Source organism: Uloborus diversus, chromosome 8 (assembly GCF_026930045.1).
Source record: "Uloborus diversus isolate 005 chromosome 8, Udiv.v.3.1, whole genome shotgun sequence".
Lineage (NCBI taxonomy): Eukaryota > Metazoa > Arthropoda > Arachnida > Araneae > Uloboridae > Uloborus > Uloborus diversus.
In genome coordinates, this window is record NC_072738.1 from 106052196 (window position 1) to 106078552 (window position 26357).

The 26357-nt window shown below is 32.5% G+C and overlaps 1 protein-coding gene across 1 annotated transcript in view; it reads left to right on the forward strand.

Moving 5' to 3' along the window:
* LOC129228527 (voltage-dependent T-type calcium channel subunit alpha-1H-like) overlaps nucleotides 1–25938 on the forward strand; it is a gene marked incomplete at its 5' end in the record, with an annotated part of 211680 nt that extends 185742 nt beyond the window's left edge. Inside the window, 6 exons of the mRNA XM_054863207.1 lie at nucleotides 1646–1776; nucleotides 7268–7417; nucleotides 13670–13791; nucleotides 20421–20687; nucleotides 22827–22953; nucleotides 24917–25938. Of these exons, the coding sequence (XP_054719182.1) occupies nucleotides 1646–1776; nucleotides 7268–7417; nucleotides 13670–13791; nucleotides 20421–20687; nucleotides 22827–22953; nucleotides 24917–25782 (1663 nt within the window). The remainder of the gene's footprint in view (nucleotides 1–1645; nucleotides 1777–7267; nucleotides 7418–13669; nucleotides 13792–20420; nucleotides 20688–22826; nucleotides 22954–24916) is intronic.
* Nucleotides 25939–26357: the final 419 nt, after the last annotated feature.

Consider the following 26357-nt stretch of genomic DNA (forward strand, 5'->3'; position numbering starts at 1 on the left):
CGACATATTTTTCTCAATTGAAAAAAAAAATTTTTTGCTAAGATTAACTTTGATGTTATGGTCATTCCAGAAAATTTTTACTATAGTTTGTCTAAATACACTGAATTTTAAAATTTTCAAACTCCTTTTAGGAGTTGGGTCAAAACCTAATTGGCTTAGTTTTATGGTACGTTACATCTATATATCAACTATTGTTTGATTCCAAGCATTATTTATACACTAACTAAGTTCATAGTTTTTTTTTTCATTTTTCTTCAGACTATTAACATTGTCATAAAAAACTTTATAAAATAAATTGTCATTATTTTTTATAATGATTCATATGTAGTTTATTAATTTTAAAATTAGAAATGGCTAGTAATTGTAAAAACTCAGTTTTCTTCACCAATAGGTCTGCTTTTTTATTTCTTTTTGCTTAATATTGTTTCAGCAAAAGAAAAAACTATAACTTTCACATTATTTTCCTTCTTTAGAGTCAAAAAAGTCGACTCTATGAAAGACAAATTATTATTTTTCTTTTTTCTCTTTTTTCAGTAAGTTAATAACATGATAGATATTATCTAGCTCTGGGTTACCAAACTTTTCTGACTTTATTATTAAAATTACAATTTTTGCATGGTACCCCACTCTATCGCTATTATGTATATGTATGTATGTACATTGATAATGTAGGCAGTTCATGGCACCCCTCGTCTCTCCCTTTGGCTTGGCACCCACTTTGGGAGTCTCTGATCCAGCCTGTTTGAGGATACTTTATCACAAGTTCACAATTTAAAAAAATATATATTTTACCATAAAGAAGGTAATAAGACTAGCAGGAAAATGAAGAGAAAAAGGCTTTGCTATGTGTTCATTGCTGATTGAATTTGATATAATGATATTGAAACTAATTTCACATAAGTCAACCTATATTGTATTAAATGAAACACTTTAGAAATTATCCTAAAATAAGTATTTATCATCTATGGCATGATGACTAGAAAAGAGAAAACTACTTGCAATGGTAATTGCATTGCTTTTTGGCCCTTTAAAATGGCATTGGAGTGTATCAAGAAAGGCATCTTCACACTCTTAGTGACTGTGAGCACCCTCATCGGTTATATACGGTTTATTTCACGTAAAAAGAGGTTAGTCTTACTATGTGCACTTGAAAGGCCAACAGAATGTCCTGAAACAACAACAGTATGCATTTGACTGAGCAACAAGATGCAACAGTAGGACATCAAGATGCTGCTTTTCAGAAAAAATGAGAAAGAACCAGCTCTAGAGTCTATTTGCTGATTGAGGTGTTGACCTGAAAAAGGGACGACATCGTCAAAAAAAAAAAAAATTGCTTACTTGTATCTTTTCATCATGACCGCTAGTTGCAGAGTACACCATTACATCGCTAAGTAATGTAGTGCACAAATAATATTTCACTTGAAGTAAGCAAACAACTTTTAGTCTATAACTGGATGCATTTTTTATGTTCTGACTTTCCTAAGAATCGATTTTTTTCAATAGTCAGTAGCAACTTTAGTGTCTATTTTGCTTATATCTTGTCAAAAATCATGTGCAGGAAAGCTTGATTCTATTCATTGCAGAATGTAATTTCTTATTGTTTTCCCATGTTGAGGTAGTCCTGAATATAGTTTATTTCTTACAGATGGAATCAGCTTGATATTGTGATAGTTGGCTTGTCAATTGCTGGAATTGTGTTGGAGAAGATGGAATCTGATTTGATCCCCATCAATCCTACTATAATAAGAGTTTTTAGAGTTCTTCGTATAGCTAGAGGTACATTAGTATTTATTGCAGTAATTTTAAGCATTTTTTTCTTTTTCAATTTTTTGCTTATGTCATACAGTGAAATCCTTTTACAATAAGATTTAAGGGTCTGCATGTTTTGTTTGTTGTAATGGAATTCAAGCAATGCAATGTAAAATAAATCGGGACTGAAAATGCAATTTGTTCAAATGGATATTTTGTTGTATTGATATTCATTGTAACAGTATTTCACTGTACAGCCATTGTCGGAGATTTTTTAGCAAAGATTATTTATGTTTTTCCATGATGAAATTTTCTTTTGTCTGATATGCAAAATAGTGTTTCATCCTTGATTTCTTGTGCATAAAGTAGTTTCTTTGATTGTCACTATTATGTAAAATCTTGCATTTGAAGTTAAAACCATTTTACTTTTTTTTTGTTACTACAAAGCTGCAAAATTTTCTGGGCTTAAACTGTCCCCAAAATGTAAACTTTTTGCCCAAACTGTCACCAAACTGTATTTGCATCATATTTAATATGTTATTGTCTGTGTGTGTGTGGGGGGGGGGGGGTTGAATCTAGTAGTCTGATAAGTTATTTAAACAAACAGTTGTCTTACAAAAAGACAATCTGCAAAAATTAAAATGCTAAGTGTTTAAAAAAAAACAATTTAATAAGTTCTTAATTTCTTAAAAACTTGGTGAGATACCCTGCATGACATCAGAGTATATATATTTTTTAATCACTCCTAAAGAGAAAGAAAGATATTTTTTTGAGAAAATTTCCCCAGAACTGCAAAACTTTCTCCTCAACCTAGTTCTGTATTCAGACATATTTTGCATTGTTGGTTTCAACTATTATTGATTATTGAATATAATACAGTGAAACACCATTTATAAAAGCGTATAAATGCAAAAACGTATAACAAGTATTTGTTAATGTGCATTAGACTCTGTAGGGACCAATTTCAGAAACATATAATTGATTAAAGCATATAAAAGAAAAACATATAAACGGTGCTTCACTGTATATTCCTTTTTAATTATTTCTTTTTCTGCAGTAAATAATTTCTTAAACATTTACTAGCATCTAAACATTATTCATACCTTTCACTAAATAGTTGCCTGGATTATTTTTGTCTTAGTACTGTTTCTCTGTCTAAAACAAGCCATATTTCTGTCTGAAGAGAAATATAGTACAGAAACATTGTTATCATAGTGTGAAAAATCCATTTCTGGTGTGCATCTATTTTAGAGTTCTAGACACGCTGTTGCGTTATTTATTGAAGCTTAATCTTTTTAAAAATATCATGTTTTCAACTGACTCCTGTTAACTGCAAAGAAACTAATTTCTTATGTTGCAAAAAATTCTTAACAGCAAATGTAATTATCTTTCTTATGCAAGGATTAAATTCTTCTTACTTTTAGTTGATTTCAGAATTTTTGAAAATTTAAAAGTTATGGCTCTCCTCCCTGCCATAGGCCGCTGGTTCACTAAAAAAGTGGGGGGCAAATGAGGTGAAGAGGATTTAGGAATAGTGCACCTAAATCTTTTTTTTTTTTTTTTTTTTGAAGCATTGGGCTGTATTATTGGTTTTAAATATTATCATTGATTAGATGACGTCAAAAATCAGGACAAATAGCCAAAGTAAGACTCTTTCCTTCCATTTCGATTCCCTGAAATAGTTATGTGAATAAAACCTATTTGGAATTGTGAAAATTTAATTTCCATTTTCATGAAATAAATCAATCCACCTTACATTTTCCCCCTCCTCTATTCGTATTTCTTAACTTAAAAGTGAGGGGCAAGTTCCTTTTACAGTAGAAGTGAGATTGCAGTGGATCCCCCCTCTTGTATCAGCCGCCCCTTCTCCATGCAGTTAAAAACATAGGCGGATTTAGGACTGAGTTCCTGGGGGGGCAGGATTTTTTTTTTTTTTAGCAACAATTTTATTGCCCCCCCCCCCACTCTCATGTTTTTGTCTGTTTCCTGTGATGCATAAGTCCATGCTTTACTTTTTTGTGTGTCGTTTTCATTAATGCGTGTTTTCATGCAGTCCTTTTTGAATTGACCTAAAGAGAGGGAGCTGGTATCAAGAGAGTGATGCAGGGCTCCAATTTTAGGGGGCCGGGGATTTCTCCCCCGGAGAAAATTTTGTAAAATGGATATAAAATTCTGCATTTTCAAGCCTTATAAAGGTTAATTGTGTAGACATAGAAATTGATAACCAGATTATACAGTATGGTTCAAATTTTGTAAGAAACAGTCATTTTAAGTGTGAAAGAAAAAATAAACTATAGATTTCTCATTACAGCAACTTTTTTTTAAATATAAGTAGTGCAGAAAACGAAAAGGAATAGAGGTAGTGTATTTTTTTTCCTTGACTAAACAGATTAATAATATGCAGTAGAAGTAATTGGAGCCCACTTTGCTTAGGATTTTCAAAGACTTATCTAATTATTTTCAAGGACTCTAGAATAAATAAAATTATTTAACGCACTTCATTTCTACTTTCCAGTCTCTGCTATTTTAATACTTGAGTGTAAAGTTTTAGTCCTGCTCTAACTTTGTGAGAAATAGCTATTTTAAATTTAAAAGAAAAAAAAACTATAGATTTCTCATTACAACAACTTCTATTCAGTTGCAAGTGGGACAGAAAACAAAGAGGAATAGAAGTAGAGTGTAATTTTATTTTTGGGCTAAACAGATTGACAATATGCAGAAGTAAGATAAAAGCAAGCAACACCAAAAGAATTTCCAAAATTTTGCATTTGGGATTGAATAAATAGCAAGGTATGAAACATGTGAGTCACAAAAATTTATTTCAAATAATATGTTACAAACGTGAGAACCATGATTTTTACATTTTTGATACAGGATGTGGCAAGGAGCTGAATTTGACATATTTTGGCGTTCCTCCCCCTCTACCATTTGTTCGAAATTTTAAAATTTAAGGTTTGTAGCCACACTTTTTCAAATATTCAAGGTTTTCAAGCACTTGAAAATGAAATTAGTTTCTTCAAACAATTTCCATTTTTTAAGGAACGAATCATGATTTTTTTGGGGGGGAGTTAGAGACCCACTTCAAAGCAGGGGCCCTAAGCAATAGCTTGTTTACCTTATAGGCAAATTCGGCCCTGTTTGTAATTCACTCTTACCTGCAAATTTTTGCTTGATTTGTTTGTAATTTTTACGAAAATTCGTCAGTTTTTACGGTTAAAGGATTTTTACGATTTTACCAATCTTTGTTAGGTTTTTATAGACTTTTATAAAATTTCAGTAAATTTTTCGAAAACTTTTGATGACTCAAGTATTTGGATTTCAATAATGACAAGATCTGACTCAATTAGACTTAGATGATTATGACTTACCTTACTTTTTAAACAATATTTATAAAGTAAGTAAAATTGTACTCAGTAAAATTATACTCTCCCTCTAAGTAAAAAGATTCACTTAATCAGATCACTCAGATAACTGAAATTTATTCAGTTTGCGGTAGTGTTTATTTTCTCTCTCTCTCTCTCTCTCTCTCTTTTTAAGAGAAGGAAAAAAAACTATGTTTTTTGTTTTTTAGAATTTCTCAAAAGGCTAATTAATCTACTAAGAACATAAATATTATGCATAAATATACTTGAAATGTGGACACAAATAATAACGAGTAGATCGTTCTGTTAGCGCTAATGGGGGGGGGGGAGTTTTTCCCCCTTTGCTTTAGGTTCTAATTTGTTAAAATAATCATCAATTATTATAAGTGTTGCAGCTTAATGCAGCTTAATAATAGCTCGTTTAGCCTATATGTTCATTCATATACTTGCCTAAAAGGTTTTTCAGTCCAAAATAGTGAATTTTGACACATTTTCAACACCCCAGTGACAGCTGTACTATTTTTATTTAATGTTCGTTCCCCCCCCCCCCTCCCCTTTTTTTCTTTTCTCTCAACAGAAAAGGACATTCGCTTTTCTCTTCATTTTCATTAAACATTTTGTATTCAAAAAAGAAAAAGTTATGATTTTTTTGTTTTAAGATTTTGGAAGATGTGTTGTTACTACATAAAGTCCTCCCAAAGTTGGGGGGGGCATTGCCCCCCTCTGCCCCCCCATAAATCCGCCCATGGTTAAAAAATAAAACTTGAAATCAGGGAATAAAAAAAATATTTGGAAAAGAAATCTTTAGGCTAAGAAAGGAAGTAGTGTTGATCATTGTTGCTACTGACACTGGAGAAGATGAGGGGATTAAAAAAAAGGATTTAACTTCAGGATTCAGGATGAAGATCATAATAATCTAATGAGATAGAATTTTTTAAATTTTCTGCCATTTGCTATTAAGGGTGAAATGTTTCTGGGGATATCCTGGTGTTTCAGAATTTTTCAAATTGACAAATCCCATAATTTGATTAAAACTTCTATATAACTTGCCAAATGGGTCTTAACCCATTGAATTCCAACTTTGTAATTCTAATACACTATAGGAGATGCTGCAGTCACTGCCTAATAGTGGCTTGAACGAGGTAACACAAACAATTGCTGTAATATATTACCTGCTTTTAAGCTTAGTGAATTACAGTACTGTATTTTCCTGCCTATAATCCACAGAGTATCTGTTAAAAAAGGCAGAGTTTATAAGGTGGGAATTATATGTTGCCGCGGATTATCTGTGATTTTTTTTTCTTAACGCCAATGCATTGAATCTTAATATTTACAGTAGAATTCACCGATAGAGAACATACGCTTCCTGAATGTTTTTTATTTTACATAGCTTGAATGTTCTTTCTCGCTGCCTGCCTGTATGTTGCTTATTTTACATTGCTTGAATGTTCCTCTTACGCGATTCAGGCCATGTAAAATAAGCAACAATACAGTGAAGGAGGAAGCTTTCATTTGCACAAGATTAGACCGTTCGCTTCTTTATCTTAACTCTTTGTTTTTGAAGTAATTTGCGTACTATAATCATGATTTCAAGAAGAAATCATTATCTTTTAGATAATATTTCAGATTAACTTTGATTATGAATTCAAAGTAATTTTTTTTTTCACGTTTTTAGTTTAGTTGCTGAAATAGTACGTTAAATCTAAACTTTATTTTTTTACACCGTATTTTCCGCAGATAATCCGCCGCCGCGGATTACACGAAGCTTTTTTTCTCATCAGGCTGATTTTAGGACCTGTGGATTATAGGGAGCCCGCAGATAATACGCAGGAAAATACGGTAATTTTTCTTTGCATGTATGTGTTTTGATTTTTATTCTTTTGAAATGATTTTTTTAAGTCTTGGGGATATTCTGACCTATGAAGTATATGAGAAATCAAGAAGTATAACTCAGCATCATCCCAACAGATTTGAGATATCAAGGTTGTACTGTATACGGTTGATAGATTCTGTCAGCGCTTAATCAGAAAATGTGTACTAAAATTGATTTTGAACTTGATTTGGTTAAATGCGTAATGTGATTTAAGTGCGAGTTTTTGTCCTTTTTTAAAAAATATTATGAAACTTTGTTTATATAATGAACCTTTTCTTTTTAGTTCTTAAATTATTAAAGATGGCTAAAGGAATACGAGCTTTATTAGATACTGTTATGCAAGCATTACCACAAGTTGGAAATCTTGGGCTTTTATTCTTCCTTCTCTTCTTCATTTTTGCTGCTCTTGGTGTTGAGCTTTTTGGTAGATTAGGTATGCATTGTTTTGTTGCTGTTCTCACTACATTTTACCTTACAAAACATTAATCACTTAATTTTATTGCACTAAAATTATAGCCTCTTATATGAATGGACTTTTTTTTTTCAATCTACCTGCTTTCTGTTTTGTCTGATTTACGAACTTTCACGACTAGCTGTTTCTAAATAATAATAATTTCTCCTTTCATTGATAGGCATTTCTGTTATTGATTAAACAGCATTCATGTTTAGACATTTTGTAGTTATTTAGCCATTTTAATCATAATCATACCTTTCTGTAAATGATTGTACAGTATATTCTCGATGTTAGGAAGTTGAAGGGACGGGGTAAAAAAAATCGAGGTATCGAGTTTTGGAGATAACAAGGTCATAATTATAATAAAATAATGTTCTAAAAATTAGTCACGATAATTAAAATTAAGTTTAAACATGCAATGATAGTTGAAAAAAGTCTTAATACAATAACAAAAATTTTAATTTTTAAAATGAGCCAAAAATAATAGAAAAAAAAATGTAAAAAAAAATATTGCTCTAGTGAAGTAGCAAAATGTAGTGATTTCCCACGACTAAACTTATCAAAGATTTGGATTACCAAAGTTGCAAAACTGTTTCAAATGAGTTTCGAGCGCCCCAGAGCAAAAGAAGTTGGACAAAGGATTGCACCATTCCCTGTGTCTCTAAAGGGGTTTTTCGTTCATCTCCAAAAAAAAATTGTATTTGACTTCAAAAAATATTCGAGATAACAAGGTTTTGATTAAATACTCTTCGACATAACAATGAAAGATAAATTCCCAAAACCAAGGAGAAAAATAATTTTTTGTCATATCAAGGTTTTTGAAATTTTAAGAGTGTACTATAATAGCTACTTATTACTAATACCAGGGGACCACTAGTGCAGCCAGAATTCATTTCTGGAGGGTTTTTTTTAATCAAAACAGTCCCTACATGTACATAAACGTACAGTTTTTGGATTTGGCAATAATGTTAAAATAGGGCCTTTGGGGGTTTTTTTACCTCCCCCGCCTTTACTGCGCCAGTGCGAGGCCTTCGAGATAAAAAGGCCATCCAACTAGCAAATGACGTCATCGTTTGTCGATCCACAATGATATTGGGAAGGGAGCACTTCAAATAATATTTTGGTTAAATAAAACTATTTGGTTTATTTATTATTGTCTTCTGTTATTCAAGTAGCATTACAAGTTCTACTTTTTCATTTGAAAACATAAAAAGGAACCGATAATCATACATTAAAAAATACACTGAGCTTAATTCATAGTCTTACAAAGTATTCAAATAACTAAACACGATTTTATTTTACAATCATGTTAAAACAAAGTGATAAATAAACACAGTTTTATTTTTCATTAGAAATTGTTTTTTAACTAATCGCATTTTAAGTACTCGTATATTGTATTGAAACATTAAGTCTTAAGAAGTATTCAAATAAATAAATAAACTTTCATTTTACAATTACTTCAAAACAAAAAATAATATTACTATTGTATTTGAATAAGAATTAAATGAAATTTTAAAAAATAAATAAACATTTTTACTTAAGTAAACGGGAAACAGGACTGCAATATGTTTCAAAGACATAACATCAAATTAAAGTACATAATACCAGATTATTAATGTTAACTTAGCTGAGCAAATTTATGCTTTTAAAAAGACGTGAATGCTTGGGTGCCATCCCCAAAGTAGACGGTGCCCTACCCCTTTCAATTATGAAACCTTCAAAAAAAAAAAAAACCAAAACATCTCCATCTCCCTTAAAATTTCAAGGGCACAGTTATTTATAACTATAGCCGTTGAAAAGCTATCATTACTATGAGACTATGATTCCGACCCCCCCCCCCCCCTTCGGTGGGCACTCTCGAAAAATTACACAGGAATTCAACTTGAAAAACGTTAATTAAAGAATGAATGATACATCATGAATACTGTATGTTGTATATCAAAAAATGTATTCAATATCTAAACAGCCTTTTTTTTTGGAATTCGGCTACTTTCCCATTTTTAGCTTTTTCTGCTGCTAATGATTCTTGTGTGTGTGTGTGGGGGGGGGCTTTAATTGTTCATCATTTTAGGCTTTTGAAAAATTATTTTAAAAAGCATTAATTGATGACAAAGTAATATTTTTCAAAAAACTTTTCATAGAATGACCATTTTAGCAACTTTCTTTAATACTTAAAACCTCATATATGTTAAATTTAGATCAACATTTTGCTAAGTATGCTCTTTTAGGAAATCAATGTGACAGTTTTGTGACAGGGGGAAGGGAGGGGATAACAAGAAGTGTGACATCACGCGTTGTTTATAACAATATGCTCATGTTGAACAGCGTTACATGTAACAAGGAGGAGGGGGGGGATTTGTTCAAAAGTTTGTAACATACTTTATAGACAGCCCTTTAATTCAATTTATGTTACAGTTTCAGAGTTCCTGAAAGCTTATTAACAGAAAACCCAAGGAGTTCAAAAAATATGTAGTTCAAGACATTTTGCCCTTTTTAAGCATAAACAAACAAGCATAGAGCATTTGGCAAAAACACGTTGTGTATCCACTGCTCAAAATTAATCTTTCGCAAGCCCAGAAATTATGAATACCGTTAACTTAACCACAATGTGTGCATAAATATCATAAAACCTAAAGACAACAGTGAAAAAAAAAACCATATATATATTTTTTAATTTACGCACAGAACCAGCTTGTTTGAATAACATTGCAGGGGCGTAGTTGGGGGGAAATGTTTAAGTATCGAACCCACGACCTCCGGCGTTCAAATCTAATCTTTTATCTCAGAACTACGGAAACCCATCAAGGAATGTTTTTTGATCAAAATAACACATGCTAGCGTATAAAACAATTTAATCGAAACCGAAAATATAAGATTAGTTCAGTTAAAAGCCTGTTTCAATAAACTTGTTTACATTTTTACTGAATATCAACACCAAGTTACGCTTCTGATAGCAACAAGTATATTCGCAGAAAATTTTGACATATGTATATTGTTAGTTTGGAAAATCCATTTCGAATAAATGCGTGTTCAAAGTTGAAAAAATAAAGAAATAAAAAGTTGCAAGTTAACCGTTTCAAATATTAAAGCAGTATGCTGAAATAACAAATTACAGACAAAGATATCGGAAAGGAAACTGACAATTGTTTGTGTAATGGAGGAAAACTTAAGAAATCTTAACTGCATAAAATGTAAATTTGTTTATCTGAGAAAAGAGTACTTACCTCCGAACTTTAAAATTTATTCCATGAGGCATCCAGCTTTTTGCTTTACATGCAGGTTGTTCGGCAGCGGAACTCGCTGACTCACTTTTCACTCAGCAGATACTTAAGACTTATATTATACATATATTTTTTAATTGCCTCTACATTCCGGTACGTGGGAAGGAAGAGATAAATCCAACAGAATTGTATTCAAAAATGTGCATCCGAAGTTACATATTTCCTATTTCATCTATATCAACCAGAGCAAGCAACACTACTGGTAAACTGCACTGTTTTTAAGTTTCGCGCCAAGTTCAAAGATCGACTACTGGTGGCGTAACGAAGCGGGGGGGAGGGGAGTTGTCTGGCCTGTTATCACGTGGGTCTCGGCCAGTGCCGGGGACTACCGCCTCCTTCTTGCTATCGCTCGCCAAATCCCCCTCAGATCACTTTGCTATCCAAACTCGCCTCTCTTGTTCATTACATACTAACTACAGTATAACATTAAAAACAAGAACTAATTAAAATTTAATTTAGGAATTATTAAGGCATGATAGAGAGGATAATAAGAAGCTAGAATGATACTGGAACATATGGTCGCAAACGCAATGCTAACGTGCTACATGCCCACAAAGCAGGAAACAGGATAGAAAGCAGGTTTTTAAATTTATTACACAAAGACGACTTTACGCAACATTTTATTTTTTTAGAAAGGTTTAGAGCAGTTGTTAAAAGTTATGGCCTGTAGCAGCTCTAATACATGCATTGCAACATAGGCACATCAATAGATGAAAGTTTGTCAAAATCACGCATTATTGCGACAGTGAGTGCTTTGTCACTGTGACACGTGTACAGCTAGCTGCAGGTTGCAAGTTTCAACATCCGCTTTAAACAACCGCTTAAAAACTAAAATGTTTTGAAATATCATCTGTATGTAATAAATTTGTTACCTTTTGTGCATCCGTCTGTTTCTGGCTTTGTGTGCATGTAGCGAATCAGCATTGCGTTTGCTACCATCTGTTCCTGTATGATTCTTGTCTCTTATCAACTCCTCAGACATCTTGTAAAGTTTTGCCCTTGAGTTTAGACTGGCCCTGCATATTATTTCTCAAAAGTGCTTTTGGAAGGTACACTATAACTTTTTAACAGTACTTCATCAAACTTAAGAAATAAAGCATCATTTTAAAGATTTTTCTCACTCCTATCAGCGAAAAGTAAGCAAACATGTCACATTTTGTTATTATCCAAAAAATTACTTAAGAAGCAGGGTTTTTAAATTTTTTCTGCAGAGCACGAATGCTTCGCTTTGGTCAGCTAGTCACTCATAATAATAGCAATCATACTGAAATAATTTGTTATACAATCTGTGTTATTTTTCTTATCATTAGTATGATTAGTGTTGAGGTTCACTTAATTTTAATGCTGGCCCATATCTTTCTGCTCTTTTTCACTTTCAGAATCTTATTGTGATCATTAATGCTACCAGTTTTTGAATAAATTTGGTTTATTTTTTAAGGAAATAATAATGTTGTTACTACTAATAATAATTATGTTAATTGTATGCAGCAGCAAAATGAAGGGAAATGTTTTAAATATTGTAAATAGTGACAAATTAATAAAATAAGAAAACCATATGAATCTCTTCTATGTAATGATCATCTTTGTGTAACTACGGTTACAGTAAGAAACATAACTTTGAAAATTCAAGAGTTAGCAATTCTTTGCATTTAGTTGTAATTTGTGGATTTTCAACATTTTGTTTCTTGATGTTACTCTTGTATGTATACTTTCATGTTACAGAAGATTTTGAACCATTACTGGCAATTTGTAAAAGTACTTGTTTTAAACAGTAGCTAGCAAAACACAAACTGCAAGATTTTCTCTGTGTAAAGAAGCATTTTGTTGCTGATGATTTTAAAAGAATCATTTATAACATCTCTTTTAAATCATGGAATGAGTACTGCTGCTTTGATATGCTGCTCACAACAATGTTCTGTGAATTTTAATTATATAATTATCCATACAATTTTAAAGGAACTATTGAAAAAGAAAATTTAAGACAATCAGAGCATCAACAAGATAATCTGCAATATGCTCTCGGTTTACCAAATTTCTTGTAATTTTCTCAGTAGCAGACAGTACAAAGTATATTGGGCAAAAATACAAATATATTTTTTAGAATAACTATGTTTTTAGTTGATTGAGTCCATCAACATGTTTCATAATGTGATTCTAGGAAAAATATTATCCATGTTATTGAAAAATATTGTTTGATTAGTACAAATAATTGCAATGCTAGTTATGTATCAAAAACTATGAGTGGAAAGTGAATTATTCAGGAAGGATTTGGAAGGAAAATGCTTGCTCATTTTTTCCCTTGCCGAGTGAAAATTTGGAACCTCTATTTGTGCGAATACGCCACTTATTCATGCATAAAAGTTCCACATACATATAGAGATTGCGCAGAGAATATCATTTATTCATTAATTTAGAGGTTTATATAAGTAAATTTTCAGGTGAGAGGATGAAGGAAGTGGCTGTTAATTTTTCCCCTTCCGGAATGAATATGCAGAACCTATTTATGCGAATATGTCTGTTTTATCTGTTTATTTAGGTTTCAAAACTGATGCTAATTTCTGCCCCCCCCCCCCAAAGATCTGTTCACTTTGTTATCAGAGGACTTTCTTAGAAATAGAAAGATGATTCTACAAGACACATGGTTCTTTTGAAAATATATCGGTTCTTGATGTTAAAATTCTTCTTTATCTTGAAAATTTGCCGCTTTTAATCTTAAATCATTCTCTTTTTAAATGAAATCTCATTTCATATCTTGGCTGTTGTAGACAAAATGAGGATGGAAAAAGAATTATTTTTAAAAATACTGTGAAAATAGATATCTGTATTTGAACTGATAATATCTGTAGAGGATTATATACAAATGATTTGGGTTAATCACCAAAATCATTTTAACATAATTTTTAAATTTAACTTTTTATTGAGACTATGAAATTTATTTTTTTACCCACAGAATGCACAGAAGATTTACCATGTGAAGGTTTAGGAGAACATGCTCATTTTAAAGATTTTGGAATGGCTTTTTTAACACTTTTTCGTGTGGCCACTGGAGACAATTGGAATGGTATTATGAAAGTAAGTATAAATTGTGTGTTTGGTGTTGCAGTAAAAATATAAAAGTTCTTTTCTGTTATCTATGAACTGAGGAAGCTTCAAGAGCAAAACTTCAGAACAATTGCTATGGCAGTCTTTAAGAAATATGTTAATCTAGTTGTTAGGTTATAAGCCTTGTATGGTGGTGAAATGTAGACTTCTTTTGTACTCATTGTTAATCATTAAATCAATCTAATGCTATTCTGTAGCAGTTCGTCAAAAAATGATTTTTTTTTTTTTTTTGTGAATAAAGAATCTAAAATAATTTTCTATCTCTCATCTTTCAGAGCATGTTATCTTCATAAAATTAATGATCAAAGATGCTTTAATTACTCTGTATTTATGTTTTGAATTTGATTTATTGTATAAATAAGATTTTTACAAGCCTTTCCTTTAATGTGCCTTTAATACTGTAGTGAATTTAGACGAATAAAAAATATTGCTGTTTTATTTATAAGAAAGAAAAAGTTTTCCTTGCAATACAATATTTTTGCTATTAGTGATCTCAAGTTTTAAGCTAAGTTTTTTACATTAAATGTTTCCAGTGACATGTGAGTAGTGCAATATATGTAAGCCATTTAAGGCAAAATATAATTGATTCAACAGCTCTCTTCATGAGGATTTTATGTAGAATGGGAGAAGTTACGTTGTAGAGTGGGAGAAGATTGTTATGTAGAATCCAGTGCCATAAATTTAACTCAAGGCCTTTGTGAAAGACAGCAGCTCATGGTGTTCCAAAATAGAGTGATGATTTTCAAAATATAATTATAAGAGATTGGGGACAGGTATTAAATTCGTTCTTCTGGATCAGGAAACTGCTAAGTTTCATATTGTTGCGCACAACTCATGCGCAGAAAAAATCATCTGTGTGGATTTCAGTGAGCATATGTGCCATGATTTTGTCATTCACAAATGGTGTATTCTTTGTTGAAAATAAATATTCTTTGGAATTAACAGGTCATCTGTGACCAATGTGAAACATATTTTGATATAGACTTTAAAGAAAGTTATTGACATTTTTGTACTTTTGCTGAAACAATGGTTGGAAACAATGGTGATGGTTGCAGTGGCAGATGGATATTTTGAGACTGCAGTCTCTTAACACAGGCCGTGATTTTCCCTTGTTGGACAAAAAGATATACTGCGCCATCTGTTGGTAAAATTTTGCACCCCTTAAAAATGTAAACTGTTATGTTCAAAAAAAATCTCGAGTTTGTATGTGCATAATCTACAAAAATGCATTTAATATACATTACTGTTCTCTTGTATTTCCATTTTGAAAGCCGTCAGTTCAATTTGAAACACACTGTATTGACTATGTGAAGGTCAGTGATAGGGTGGTTGTATGCTCTATTGATGATAGAAGTGCTATCAGCCTTGGTTTATCTTTTTTTATCTCAGTTGAAAAATTTCAATATTTTTTTAAATTGCAATATGTTTTACTCTTTTTCTCTGAAATAAATTTTGTACCCTGCTAAGATTAAATTCAAAAACAATCCAGCATTTTATAATAACTAGGGGGCTATCGCCCCCTGCTCGCTAATGCTCGCCAACCCCCGGAACTGCTTACGCAGTTCCTTCGGATCGCTTTGCAATCCGAGCTCGCTACGCTAGCTCACCGGTCACCAAATATTGGTCTAGCTTTATCTGTATTAAAAAAAAGGTAGTTTTTCTTTTCTTAATATGAATATCAAAACACTTACGATTTTCATACATTTAAAAGGGGACAATTACTTTGACATGCAACTCGTGCATTGGATTATTATAAAGCAAAAGTTTGCAATTCCATTATCTTTTGAGAGAAGTATGCAAAGGAACATTTTTGTACTAAAATTACAAACATAATATAATCTTTCTTTCCTACATTTACTGAATGCAAAAGAAATAGCAGTGAAAAAAAACTCAACCATGTTAACACACTTAAAAACATTTCATGGTCATTAACTATACTATGTTCAGTGTCAAAATATGTGTATATATATGTTTTAAAATGTCTAACAGTTGCAAAGAGCAAGCAACTTCTGACATTCTCTGAAAGCAGTGATTTAGTAAAAATAATGTTAGAATGAGTGTTTTAAGAGTCAAGAAACCAAATCCAGTGGCACGACAGCTTATGAGGGCCAATGTCTACTGTACCCATCTCACTCCTTCTGACCAAGGGCTCTGGGGTGCTGGGCAGATGTTCCGGTTAAGAGGTCAGCCTAACGCTGAACCCCCAGGGTTTAGTTCCCAAGCATACTTGGTACTTATTTTATCGACCCACTGAAGGAATGAACAGCTAAATCAATCATACCCAACCCGGAGATCGAACCCGGACCTGCAGCGTGGAAGGGCTACCACTGAGCCTCTGAGATTCAGAGCACTTGAATACAATTTACGAAGAAGAGAGCAGTGGGCTACGGAGTCTTCAGATGAAAGATCTGAACGCAGATTGGTCAGAAATGCTGCCGATACGCTAAGGGGCACAAATTTACACAGTCTTCAAATCGGGAGAATTTTGCAAGTGTTTCCGAATACATTTACGGACTAATCATGCACTTTACTGGAGAAAAAGGGTTGGCCTAAGACTAATAATTATAAAACTGGAGAAAAATATTATTGTAGCAAAAAAAAAATTAATGATTATTATATAACACTAATATTTGTCATACCTCGGATATCATTTATTTCATTCGATAGCAATATGCCTTTTAAATTCAAACGTAAACAATTTCCTGTTAGATTAGCCTTCGTAATGACTATAAACAGGGATCAAAGTCGTCCTATATTTCCTGTAAATCCTATATTTTTCAAAAAAGGTCAAAAACCGTCCTATATTTCCTATAAATCCTATATTTCAAAGAAAAATCCTATATTTTTGGTACCCCGGCCGAATTTTTTCTTGATTTCTCTGCTTTACGTGCAGATCGGCAAGCGTCCACCGCCATTGGAATGCGGTGGTGGGAATTGAAGTTTCCGTCTAGGAAAGAAGACTTACAAAAACAAATTGAGTGTTTTGATTGTGAATACTCCAAGGTATTGAGGTTTGTAAGTAACCGTTGGCTCTCTAATTCCAGTATGCGAGCGGATGATGCAGCTGTTGCCAGCTTTGAAGGAATACTTCCTTGAAGATCTTCCAAAACAAAAAAGTTCATTATTAAAACTTGATAGGTATGCAAGCATCAAGAAAATTTTGACATCCTTTATTGGAATGCTATTTGCATTTCCTAATTAGTGTCGGGTCATTATTTGACGATATACTAAAGTTTCTTCAGCAAAAGAACACACTTATTCACCTTTTGCATGATGAGTTGTGTGAACTTTTATTAAAAGTTATGCGCCGCTTCATCAAAGAAGAAGCACTTAAAGGGAAAACTGGAGAAAATTTGCTGGATGTAGATCCAAAAAAAGATTGTCTACCCTTAAAAGCAATAGATGTGGGAAACATGCTCGAAAAGCATGGCATGCAGTCGGGAGTAAAACAAAAGATGAGTTTCTCCTCGATGCCAAAAACATTTATGTCGCTGTTTTTGACCATCTTGCCAAAAATCTGCCAATAAAAAATAAATTGTTTCACTACTTGCAAGTGTTGCATCCTATCATTAGGAAAGAAGCAATTATGCAAACATTGCCAGTTATTAGGAGGCTTTGTAATATGTTACCCCGAGTGATATTTGAAGATAGTGTTGACAAAGTTACTGATGAATGGCGCATATACATTAATGACGATGATATTCCTGAGAATGTCGCAGACAACCTCATTGATAAATATTGGGACGTCATTTTTAACCTGAAAAATGAAAATAAAAAGCTATGCTACCCTAATTTGACTAAACTCGTAAAAGCTGTCCTCACTTTCTCTCATGGTCAAGCTTCTGTAGAGAGAGGCTTTTCGGTCAACAAAAGAATTGTTACTGCTGACAAACCAAACATGAGCTTAGACACAGTTGTTGGTCTCAGAGTGATAAAAGACTCAGTAAAACACCCTTTGGAAAACGTTGATGTTAATTAAAAAATGATTCAATTTTACAAAGCGGCACACTAAAAATATAAGGACCAAAAAGAAAAAGAAAAATCTAGAAGAAGTAAGAAGAAACAAAAATGTACAACGTGTATTGAATGATGTAACAAAAAAATCTTCTGGAGATGAACTGAAAGGATTTAAAGAAATCATTAGTTCAGCTCAGTCAGTGATAGATGAAGGAAATACTAAATTAAAATTAGGACTCAAACGTAAATGAATGACAGACATTGAGGCAGGGCAAGCATTAATAGATGCTGGAATAAAAAAATTAAAGGCTGCTCAGAAAGAGTCAAGCAGTTCTGTGTAATTTGCTAGATCATTTTCAATTTAAATTGAAATAAATTGTCTTTTTCCATAATATTACTTCTTTTTGTGTGCATAAGAAATTTAAATTTTTGTGTTGTGACAGTAGGAAAAATCAATAGGGTATGCAAATTTATGTACATATAATTTTTCCATCAATGGCACTAAAATGATGTGTTTTTATGATGTGTATGCAAACTTTAATCATTATATATATATATTTTTTAGCGTCCTATAACTCCTATATTTTTTCAAAATGTGTCCTATATTTTTTCTGCAAATATCCTATTTTTTCTCATTTGGTCGCTTTGATCCCTGTATAAATAACGCAGAGGGTCAAAATGATTTTGTGAAAACATATTAACAGTAAAATCAAGTTTCCCGATTCAATTTGTTGCTTTACTTTGCCAGTGTGACTCAGTTCTTAACATCAATGCCATTGCAAAAGTATGTGAAATGTTTCGCTCTTCAGGTCTTCACAATTCAATTTGTTCCTTTACTTTGTCATTGTTGTTCAGTTCTTAACTTCAATGCATTGCAAAACTAAGTGACATGTTTTGCAATGAGAATTGTCCAGTAAATTGATTTAGTCTATGTGGAATAACATAATACAGTGAAGCACGGTTTATATGTTTCTCTCCTATTCGTTTTTTAAATTGTCCCTGGAGGGTCTAATATACATTTTCTTTACCAATGATAAATTTTTTTCATTTGTACGCTTTATTCATAGTCCCTTCAAAAACGTATAAGCAATGCTTCACTGTATATAAAAAAATGTGGTTGGGAAAAAAAAAATCAGTATTTACATGTTGCAGTTAGTTAAGCTTGACCACGAAAAGAAGGCGGATGACCTTGAAGGGAAACATTTGTAATAGGTAGAATCTTCCAGAAAGCACCGAATAGTAAGAGGCATGGTCTCGCTAATCCTATCTATTCCAAAATAATAACAGACAACCTATTATAAATGATGTTTTTGCATTAAAGTCATCCACCTTCTTTTCGTGGTAAGCTATAGCAGGGCTGTGGAGTCCGACAGGTTTTATGATAAAGGAGTCGGAGTCGAAGGTCTAAAATTTCAAGAGACGGAGTCAGTAATTTTCTCTCAAAATTCGCAGCTCTCCCAATATTTGAGGAGTCACAGCTGGAGTCAGACTATTTTTGTGTAAAGGAGTCATAGTCTCTAAAAATCCTGTAGTCGGAGTGGGATATTTTTCCTCTGACTCTGCAGCCCTCGTAAGTAGGGAACTTTATTTTTTGTAAGCACTATGGTTAAGGGAAAAACCTTTCGACATCAACATTAACTTTGCAAAGGATTTTTTAAAAAAAGAAGAAACTCATAACACTTCTCTGCATACATGATAGAAAATTTCTGGATTTTCAGATACTATGATTCTTGAATGCCTTACATATGACACGTCTGTGACTGAAAAGTGGTTTTGTCAAATCTAAAAAATTTTTATCAAAAGTTTGACTCTGTGCATTATTCATAGTTATTAGGAAGGCTGACTCTGTGCATTATTCATAGTTATTAGGAAGGCTAATCTAACAGGAACTTGTTCACGTTTGAATTTAAAAGGCACGTTACTATCGGATAAAATAAGTGGTATTCGAGGATAAGTATCAGTGTTATTATTAGCATTTTTTTAAATAAAATATTTTTCTCCAGTTTCAGTACTATCACTGTCATTTCAACTCTTTTCTCCAGTAAAGTGCATGATTATACCGGAAATATGTTTGAAAACACTGACAGAACTCACTGGATTTGCAATTCGCGGTTCACGGCGTGCGTTTGCCCGCTTAATCCTATCGGCAGCATTTCTTACCGATCAGCGTTTAAATCTTTCATCTAAATACTCCCCACACTACTCTTTTCTTTGTTAATTATATTCAAGTGATCGAAAACACTCATTCAAAAACCAAAATTCTAACGCTAGACATCTAACGCTAGAAGCGAGTCTGCAGCACTTGTAAACAACGAACGTAAACAAAGCGGATCGTTGCCAACGGAGAGAAAGAAATAACGGCTCGTTTTGCGCCACGCATAAGCATTTTATATGTATAGATATTTGTAACATGTTTACCTAGTCTTTAAATTTAAAAAAAAAAAATACATTTTGGGAAAATGGTTGATGAATGAAAAATTTGGAGTTTTCTGATTTATGTAAAAAATTGCGTTCTCAATTTTGTGCTTCTAAAACAAACCTAACTAAACGCAAGAATAAATCTGCTAATGTGAAGTGTCGAAACTAGCTATTATTCTACTCTTGATAGTTTGAATTTAACCATTCAATTTTTGTTCCTTTAGGATACCTTAAGAGACAACTGTGATTACTCCAGTGATTGCATCAAAAATTGCTGCATATCGCCTATCATAGCTCCATTGTATTTTGTTATTTTTGTCCTAATGGCCCAATTTGTGCTCGTCAATGTTGTTGTTGCTGTTTTAATGAAACACTTAGAAGAAAGCCATAAGCAAATGGATGATGATATGGAGATGGATGCTGAATTAGAACGCGAATTGGCTGCTGAAGTGCAATTAAAAAAATTAGCTGAAATGGGAGACCAAGTTATTGTAAGATAGATTTTTAATTATTTTTTACTGTATTTTCCTTTTTATTTTTGTGTTTGTTTAACTCCCTAAACTCGGTTCAGGCAACCCAAATATGCCAATTTTGAATGCCTGACCTGAGTTTGGACAAGAGAAAATCCGTGTTTCAATTCCGTACACTTTATGGACACTATTACAGAAGAGACTAATACAGTAAAAGCTGTCTACAACAATACTGTTGGGTCCTAAAAAATATCTTATTAGACAAGTTATCCTTATAGACAGTTTGATTATTCATGATGACATTTTGCTAGGGCCAAAAAAAAAAAAAATGTTATGGACAGGTTATCGTTATAGACAGTATCGTTATATACAGGTTTCACTGTATATATGTGCAACAATGCATAGAAAGACAACATCTAAAGCCAAACAAAAGTGTGGGTGCCTTTAAATGACAATGAAATAGAAAGAATTCTGTTGCTCCATTGTTTTACAGGGTATTATTCATTAGCTTGAGGTCTCAATGTTTTGATCAAAAAAGCCATGTCCTAAAACTCTGCTCTTTTGCAAAGTTATTTCCTGCGACAGAGTAACATACTTCCAGCATTTTGGTAATAATAACAAACAAAACTAAAGAGAATTTTTTTCCTCCAATTTAGCATGTCCCCCCCCCCCCAAATATATTCTGCATGCTAGAAGTTAAATAGGTTCTTGTTTGATGATTTTGAATATTTAATTTTTGTTAATTTACCAATTGCCAGCTTGTTGATTATTAAGTCATTAGGCTTCGTCTTTCGCAATGTTTCTCAACAATACTATGACAATCAATCAATGCTGAGCATTTGTCAAGATGCTCAGCAGCCATCTCTTTCCTAATTTATCATAAAATACATTGATTTTGTTGTTGTAGCCATATTTTATAGTTCTGAATTTTTAAGTAAATTAAATTAATATCAACTAAATGCAGTTTACAATTTGTTATAATGAGTTTTTGAAGAAACTGGTTGAACAATTCATTGGAGTTAAAAATTTACTGTATTTTAATTTAAAAAATTTAGACATCTTTTCAGAAATTTTCGACAACTAGCATTCATGGCATGCAATAGTTTTTTTTTTTTTTTTCCATAGAATAAAAATAGGAAATCTGATAAGAAGAAAAGAGAAAATTTGAGCAGTACATTCTTTGGTAGAAGAAGAGAACACAAAACTGAAAATTTTCTTGTGAGTTGATGGTGAAGTGCCCCAAAAAAGGAAGATGAAAGCTAAATAAGAAAGGCAGTTTGTGTTTGTATCCAAAGCTCTGATAAGAGTATGTGTATGAGTAGTTCAGGGCATCTAATAAGACCTCTAAGGTCCTTAAAAGTCCCTTATTCATTAAATTAGTCTCAAGTTCACCCTCACTCTTATTTATTATTGTTTTTTTTTTTTTTTTCTGATGCACTCTTATCTAGTAAGCTGTGTAATAGAAGTTCCAGATATATTTTTAGGTACCTATCCTAATTTTTAGTTAGTGCTAAAATCTATTTAATTTGTTAGAGCTAAGGATTTTTGAGTTAGAACTGAAATGACAGGTTCTTAAAAATCCCAAGAAGGTGGATAGCTTTAAGAGGGCCATTGATCTTCTTTGGGGACTTATAAACTGACTAAGACCAGCCTAGCTGGGCCCATAGTCTGTTGCTAGTCGTCACATTTGTGTTTGATTCAATATGTGATGTTTTAAAACTTTGTCAAATTTAGGGGGAGGGGTGTTGGTGAAGTTTAATTATTTTAATACTTAAATAATTCCCTGTTTTCAAATATAAAATGTTTTTTTAAAACGTTTTTATTATTTCTCATACTATTTCTGTAAGTGCATTGATTAATCAGAATATTTTTTATATTTACAAATGTTTCTTTATTTCTCTAATGTAAGAATTTCTTTAACTTTTTGTTTAAATTCAACTTTAATTGTCATTTTTTTTTTTTTTTGGTAAAATATGCTTGAAATGTTCTAACGTTACTTGAAATGTTCACATGTAGTAGTGTTCACATGTAGTTCACATGTAGTGAACATAAGAATTTCTTAAACTTTTTGTTTAAATTCAACTTTAATTGTCATTTTTTTTTTTTTTGGTAAAATATACTTGAAATGTTCTAACGTTAATTATGATACTATTTATCTAGGATGTTAGTGCCAAGGGAATAGGACCGCGATCACCTCATCATAAAAAGAAAATTCACAAGCCTCTTGTAAAAATGGCATCTCTTCCACCAAACTTTGTATTCCCTTTCAATAGTGGAAATGATTCTGGTAAGTCTTGAAATTTTTTTGTTCACATTTAATTGTATTTCTACATTATTATAGAACTTTCAGTCGTGTGATGCAATTATTTTATTTGATTGATTTGCATTGAATAAGTCATTGATAATATTTTACTGATTCCGTTTTTCAGTTAACATGTATGTAGAATAATAGGTACTGCTGTAAAACCAAAATGTCTGCTTAGTTTTTCCTAGTCTGTAATTTGCTATACACTTATTTTTCAAAAGCAAGTAACACTGTAGGGAAAAAAACTATAAAAGTACTTAAGTTGATAAAGTTTTATTATGTAATCATGATTTAGATTTTTTTTCCAATGTTTATTCACCTTTGTTAAAATGCAACTAAATGAAATTTCATTTTCTTTAAGAAACTAATCATAAAAATTATAATTTTTTTCAAATTTCTCAGGTTACTTTTTTGTCACCTTTTTTTGCAATTGTTATGGTATTTTTGCACTTTTTTATGGCATTTTTCTTACTGCAATCTTGTAAGAAAAGCATTTCTTTATCAAAATTGAAAGGTCTGTATTAACACTTGGAGAAAACACAAAGAGTGATGGGGAAATGACATTGTAAGCTGACTGCTGTTGTCAAGGATCATCAGTTTGTTCAATGACAATGGTATTGGTCAAAGGCTGACAACATTGGATAGGTTTTTAGAGAAAGAATCTCAAGATTCTTCTTGTTCAAAAAGACGGATTAAAAAAATAACACCAGAAAGAGAGGAAACACCTGAAGAATTTTTATGTGATGTTTTGATGTTTTCATGAAAGGTGACTCCCCTTCCAAACAGTAACATCAACATCCTTCATTCTCCTGCCCGCATTCTACTTACGCCATCAGCTTATGCCATTTCAATAATTATTTTGGAAAGAAATAGAAATGTATTTTTCTATGTCAATATTGACATTTCCTGTGTGTGCTAAATAAAAATCTAAATGGTGAGTTACATTTTTGCAAAAACTACGCTAGTTTGAAATGAAATAACCCATTTATACTTTTCATTGTTCAGTGCAACATTGTTTATCTGGACTAACTGGGATAAAAGTCAGTCTAGATGAATTCAAATCCAAGGAATATGAGTAATAAGCATCGCAGATTCTTAAATAAGCAGAAGTACCATTTATTATATCAAAGAAAAATATGGTGTAACAGAATTGCATTTGATTCTTTCACCCAAACACTTATAATTTATGGTTCAGTTGCAAGGTGTTGGACTGACGCTCTAAGTACGCCATGATATTTTTTAGATTACTATAATTTGTTGCACAATCTATGCAAGAGTTGTAATTTAATCAAAATAAAATTTGAATGTTTGGCATACTTATAGTTCAGCAATAATAATTTAAAATTATTATTTATGTGAATACAAAACTTTTTAAAACTCTATAAATATGATACAGATTAATTGGAGATCTGGATAAATGAGTTTCTACTGTATTAAGCAGTAGCCCTTTAATGCATGGATGTTTCAAAAATAAACACATTGCTATCTAAAGCTCAGTAAATCCATTTTAAGTGTCATGTACATTGCTAAGTACCAACCTTTCTTAGTGTTACAAATTTATTTTCTGTACTGAATACAGAAAGCAGTAATAGTAATATCTCTAAAACATAAGTTAGTATGTAAATCTGAGTTTCTGTTTTTGCTGTAAGATATGCATTCATATTTTTAAAGATCTTTTGGTAATAGAATTTGTTGAATTTTAGTTAATATGAGCTAACTAATTATATGTTAAAAAGTAATTATTTTACTTTATCTTATTAAATGCTAGGGATTGCCAAATAGTATAGACAGAATTAGTTTCTCTAAAACATTTGGTCATATTTTGCTGTGTTCACCTGCATTGTTTTATTTTATTTATTGTTTCTGAATTTGAAATCGAAAAAAGATTTGCTAACTTTGCTGTGTTAATCATACAGAATGAGATTTGGACCATTTATTTCTTTAGGCTTTCGTCGAGCATCTTTAAACTTGCAGAGCTCAAGGAACACTACTGATTGTGTTTTCAGCACTTCAGCTGATATTCCCACCATTTCTACAAATTTTCCATTTTCACCACCACAATTCATCAACGCAGCAGTTACAACGCCAAATGTGAATATTCGCCAAGCATCTCCCGATGAATCCGAGAGTAAAGTCACAGTAGCAAATCTAAGCCCCGTTCCTCTCCGATCCTCATTTGGTTCAACGCTTAATGTTCCAAACGGTTCATTTGGTAGCCCAAAATCCCCAGTGCCATCAATTAAAAATGAATTAGAATCTAGCGAAAATAAACTCATTGATGAGCCAATTCTGGACTCACCATGCCCACAAAACCAACCTTTAGATGATTGGGCTTGTGTGTTTGCATCTATGAACACAGACCAATACAAAGTTCATTTTTTACCTGTGCTTCGAAATGATGTGATAGGCAGTGCAAATCTGTGTGACAAGAAACTTCTGGATTCTTTAGGTGTGAACAGGAACAGGAGTGTATCCAATGCTTTTCTTGCAACGAAGAACAACCAGTCGGATGATTGCGATTCTGGTTGTGCTTCCATTGATAAAAATATTTCTAGTGACCAAAACACTGGAGATAATAGCATAAGGACGGCTCATTTGTACGAGAGCAATAGTGGTGAAGCTTCCTTATCATCGCCATCGATTCTTGATGCCGAACGCTTCCACGATCATCATGCGCCATTAATTATTCGAAGACTACGAAAGAAACTCGTCAGTCTGGGTGGGGAATCATCACTTAGTTCTCAGTCGGATGTTCCTGATGAAACCAAAGACAAAAGTTTTGCTCCAGATTCAACATCATTAGAATGTTAGCAATTATCTTGTTGTGTATTGAGTTTATTTTGCACATTCTTTGGTTGCCCACTTAGTACGAGATTTGGACGTGTGCGTGAATCAATGCTTTTATTGCGATCAATTCAATGGAAATGGGTTTCAAAAGCATAAAACTGCCAACAAACAGTTGTAAGAAATGAGACATCAGGCATACTTTTAACATGTACAATGAACTTTAAGCAATCAAAGTGTATGCTGTAACCAAGCATATTTCATGACTAAATTTGAAGTATCACATTGTTATTAATTATAATATCATTTTAAACCCATTAGCTTAGTGGTAGCGGTTTGCACTTCCACCGTGTAGATGTGGGCTTGATTCCCCGGTTGGGCTTGGTGAAAGCTGTTCATCCCTTCAGTGAGTAAATAAAATGAGTACAACGCATGCTTGAGAACTAAACCTTGGGGATTCCGCGTTGACTGACCTCCTAATCGGAACCTCTGCTCTTGCACCCCAGAACCCTTGATCAGGAAAACTGAGATAGGCATTGTAGGCCTTGGCCTCCATGGGCTGTTTCGCTATTGGGTTTGGTTATAATATCATTTACAACTTT